The following is a 4630-nucleotide window of genomic DNA, read 5'->3' on the forward strand; positions in this document are numbered from 1 at the left end:
TTATATTGAATTTTTCTGATAATGCTAATTTTTAAAATATTTACTTATTTACAATTTTTAAATACAGAATTTGGAATAAACATAAAAATATAAAAAAATATAAAAATAAGAAATCCTACTCCAATTGCTAAATGGTCAAACAAATAGGCAGTTTTTAGAAGAGCCATCTGTTGTCATATAAAAAAATGTTCTGACTCACTATTGTTTAAAGAAAGACAATTTACTTTTTTAAAGGTTTTTGCAAGGCAAACGGGGTTAAGTGACTTGCCCAAGGTCACACAGCTAGGTAATTATTAAGTGTCTAAGGGCAGATTTGAACTCAGGACCTCCTGACTCCAGGGCTGGTGCTCTATTTACTGCACCACCTAGCTAGCCCAGAGAAAGAAAATTTAAATCAACTCTGATATAATATCTCATTCCTATCAGAAATGGCAAGAATGAGGGATAAATATGTACCTTATTGAAATTTTGGTAGAGTAGTGAACTGGTTCAGTTATAGTTTGGAATTAGACTTAAAGGGCTATAAATCAATATATATATATATATATACACCTTTTGACCCAGCAATATCACTAATAGGTCTACTCCCTAAAGTGATCAAATTAAAAGGAAAATGACTTATATGTACAAAAATATTTTGAAAAATTATTTTTGTGGTGGTAAAAAATTGGAGAATATTTGAATTAGCTGTGACATGATTGTAATGGAATTGTGCTTTGGAAAATTTTGAAGGGTGTAGTTTCCAGAAACATATGGCAAGATCAATATGAGATATTCAGCTTGAAATGAGAACTAGAAATTTGTACACAGTAGCAAAAATGCTGTAATTATTACTGTGAAATACTTTTCTACTATGATCAATACAATGATCTAAGACAATTACAAAGCACTCATGATGAAAAATGTTATTCACCTTTAAAGAGATGATTGATGAACTCAGTGCAAATTGAGGCATAATTTTTTTCACTTTCTTTACTTTTGTGTCCCTTTTAAAATTATAGTCAATATGAAAATACTATTTGAATGATTTCATGTGTATAATTGATATCATATTCTTGTATTTTTAATTAGTGGAGTTTAAAGTAAAGAAAAGAGAGGATTTGGAACTCAAAAATTAGAAAGAAATGTGTTACAATAAATAAACTAAGATATATCTAACAATGAAGTGAATAGTAGAGAGGGAAGAAAGAAAATTTAAATAAACTACAGAAGTAGATAGAAAAGCTATCATCTTTGGGGGAGTCTAAATCTAACAATATCATAAATGATAAAGAATTCAAGGAGATGAATAGAATTTAAAAAAAAATTAGATATGGGGGAAACATGAATAGGATTGGAAAGGAGTATACTTTTTCCTGAGCTGTACATGACAACTTCCCAAACTGATCATGCATTAGGGCATAAGAACTTGACAACCAAATGCAAAAAAGAATAAAAAAAATAATGTGGTTTGAAACCACATTACAGTAAAATCCACTGAATAAAGAGCTGTGGAAGCATGGATTAAAAATTAAATAGAAACTAAATAATCTTAAAAAATGAGTGGGTCAAAGAACAAATCATAAAAATAATGATTACATCAAATAGAATGACAACAATGAGACAGCATTTCAAAATTTGTGGGATGCAGGAAAAGTAGTACATAGGGAAAATTTTATATTTTAAATACTTACATAAAAGAGAAAAATTGCAGATCAATGAATTGAGCATGCAAAAACAACAGAAAAACAGAAAAAAAAGATTAAAATTGCCAATTAAACACCAAAATGGAAATCCTTGAAAATCAAAGGATAGATTAATAAAATTGAAAGTAAAAAAACCCAAACCATCAAGGGACAGCTAGGTAGAGCAGTGGATAGAGCACTGACCCTGGAGTCAGGAGGACCTGAGTTCAAATTTGGCCTCAGACACTTAATAATTACTTAGTTGTGAGACCTTGGGCAAATCACTTAACCCCACTACCTTGCAAAGACCAAAACAATAAAAGCCCATCAAACAAATAACATTAGAGGTTGGCTTAATAAAAATCCATTAAATTGATAAACTATTGGTTAATTTGATTTAAAAAAAGAAGAAAATCAAATTATTAGGATCAAAAATGAAAAGTGTTAATTTACCATCAATGAAAATAAAATTAAAGTCTTAAAGAACTTCAAGAAGTCATAAAATGAATTCCTTAAGAGGATCAGATGGATTCATAAATGAATTCTACCAATCATTTAAGGAATAATTAATCTCTGTACTATATAAACTATTTGAAAAAATAGGTAAAGGAGTCCCAGCAAATCCTTTTATGACGCAAATATAGTTTTGACATCAATTCCAGGGAGAGCAAAAGATAGAGGATGAAAGCTATAGATCAATTACTTTAATGGATATTGATGGGAATGTTTTAAAAAAAATCAAATACTATAAGGAGAGTTCAGCAGTATATTATAGAGATCATACACTATGACCAGGTAGGATTTATAAAAAGAATGCAGAGCTGCTTCCATATTAGGGAAACTATCATCATAATTGTCTACATCTATACCAGTAGCAATAAAAATAATATTATTATGTCAATAGATACAGAAAAAGACTGATAAACTACAGTACCCATTCCTATCAAAAACACTGGAAAACATAATAATCAATGGAACTTTTTTTTTTTTGGTTAAGAAACCAATGTTTATTTTCCATTAGCATTTTCCCAACACTATTAGAGCATCTGGGTAAAACTTAGGACCACTCTGTGGTAGTTCCTACCCTTTCAGTGGCCTGAGCAGTAGGAACTGCAGACCAGTCCTCAGTAGCTGGCTGAGCACTCCGCTCTTCAGTAGGGAACTGCTGAATGGGCACAGATGGCACCTGGACGCCCTCAGACCAATCAGCCACCTCTGGCTGAGAAGCAGTGAATTCTGGGGCAGGTGCAGTCCATTCACCCTGAAATTCCTCCTTTGTCACTGCCTTCTCAGCTGCGGCCTGCTCTTCCTTTTCAATCTCCTCTGGATCTCTGTAGAAGTAAAGATCAGGCATGACCTCCCACGTGTGCTTATGGGAGATGGTACCATGCGTCCGCAGAACTTCTCGGGCCAGCATCCACCACATCAGACCCACTGAGTGAGCTCCCTTGTTGTTACATGGAATGGCAATGTCCACATAGCGAAGTGGGGAGTCTGTGTTGCATAGCACAATGGTTGGAAGGTCAACATATGATGCTTCAGTCAAAGGCTGATGATCTGCACGAGGATCAGTGACCACCAAGAGGTGAGGCTCCCTGCAAGTTGCCAGGATCTGGTTAGTGAAGGTGCCCAGGGTGAAGCGTATAGCAATAGGTGTGGTGCCAGTGGCATCAGCAAATTTCAGAACAGCTCTCTGGCCAGTGTTCCTGGATGAAATGACACTGACATCAATAGGATTTTCAATGGCAACAATGGCATGAGCTACCAGCAGAAACTTTTCCCAAGTTCTCTTCAAATTAATGATATACATGCCATCACTCTCCCATTTGTAGATATACTGTTCCATCTGGAAGTCCAAATTGGTGTCACCCAAATGGGTGCCTGCAGCGAGGAATTTGAAGACATCCTTCTCCTTCATCTGCAAGACATCCAGGGCTCCAGACATTGTGAAAGTTTCTCTTGAAAGTTAAGACACCGTGAACAACGCTGTATGGACCCCTCTTCTGGGCAGCACAGAAAGGCGGAACTTATTTTTAAAGATAAGAAGCATCTATCCAAAACCAAGAGCAATCATTATCTATAATAGGAATAAACTTGAAGCCTTCTCAATAAGATCAGTTGTGAAGTAAGGATATCCATTATCATCACTAATATTCAATATTGCACTGAAAATGCTAACTATAGCAATTAGATAAAAAGACTGAAGGAATTAAAAATAGAAAATGAGGAAAATATTTTCACTCTTAGCTAAAGATATGATAGTATACTTAGAGAATCCAAGGAATCAACTAAAAATAGTTGAAACAATAAACAGATACAACAAAATTTCAGGATATAAAAAATCTTACAAAAGTCAGCATTTTTATATTTTACCAACAAAATCCAGGAGGAAGATAAAGAAAAATTCCATTTAATATAACTACAGACAAAATAAAATGTTTGGAAGTAATATAACAAGACATGTAGGAACTATATGAACATAATTATAAAATACTTTTCACACAAAGACAAAGCTCTCAACTGAAAAAATATTAATAACTCATCAGGAGGCTGAGACAATATAATAAAAATGTCAATTCTCCCTAAATGAATTTACTTATCCAGTGTCATATCAATCAAATTACATATAATTATCATATGGGTAGAAAAAATAGTACGAAATTTATCTGAAACAATAAAAGATCAGAAATATCAAGGAAATAAAATGGGAAAGAAATATGAAGGAAGTTAGCCAAAAAGTACCAAATCTTAACTTGTGTTAAAAAACAGTAATCTTCAAAACAATCTGGTATTCATGGACTGGTAGAATAGGTTAGATACTCAGGTCATGGTATTAAATGACCACAGTTCTCTAATGTTTGAAAAACCCAAAGATCCACGTTTTAGGGATAAGGATGCAACATTTAATAAGAATTTCTGGGAAAACTGGAAAGCAGTTAGGCAAAAATTATGTAAAGACCAACATC

The 4630-nt window shown here is 33.5% G+C and overlaps 1 protein-coding gene across 1 annotated transcript; it reads right to left on the bottom strand.

The window, feature by feature from the left end:
* Nucleotides 1-2721: 2721 nt before the first annotated feature.
* On the bottom strand, nt 2722-3609 carry LOC141520293 (small ribosomal subunit protein uS2-like). The gene is made up of 2 exons (XM_074232059.1): nt 3022-3609; nt 2722-2829 (listed from the first exon to the last, which is right to left on the bottom strand). Exons 1-2 carry the CDS (start codon nt 3607-3609, stop codon nt 2722-2724), a joined length of 696 nt encoding a protein of 231 aa, XP_074088160.1.
* Nucleotides 3610-4630: the final 1021 nt, after the last annotated feature.

The sequence above is a fragment of the Macrotis lagotis genome, chromosome 1 (assembly GCF_037893015.1).
Source record: "Macrotis lagotis isolate mMagLag1 chromosome 1, bilby.v1.9.chrom.fasta, whole genome shotgun sequence".
Taxonomy (NCBI): Eukaryota; Metazoa; Chordata; class Mammalia; order Peramelemorphia; family Peramelidae; genus Macrotis; species Macrotis lagotis.

What these genes read in the sequence shown, in the direction of transcription:
- LOC141520293 (XM_074232059.1), bottom strand. Translation starts at nt 3,609, where the DNA reads ATGTCTGGAGCCCTGGATGTCTTGCAGATGAAGGAGAAGGATGTCTTC. An exon ending in CCCATAAGCACACGTGGGAG is followed by an intron (nt 2,830 to 3,021) that starts GTCATGCCTGAT and finishes GTGCCCATTCAG; the next exon opens with CAGTTCCCTACTGAAGAGCG.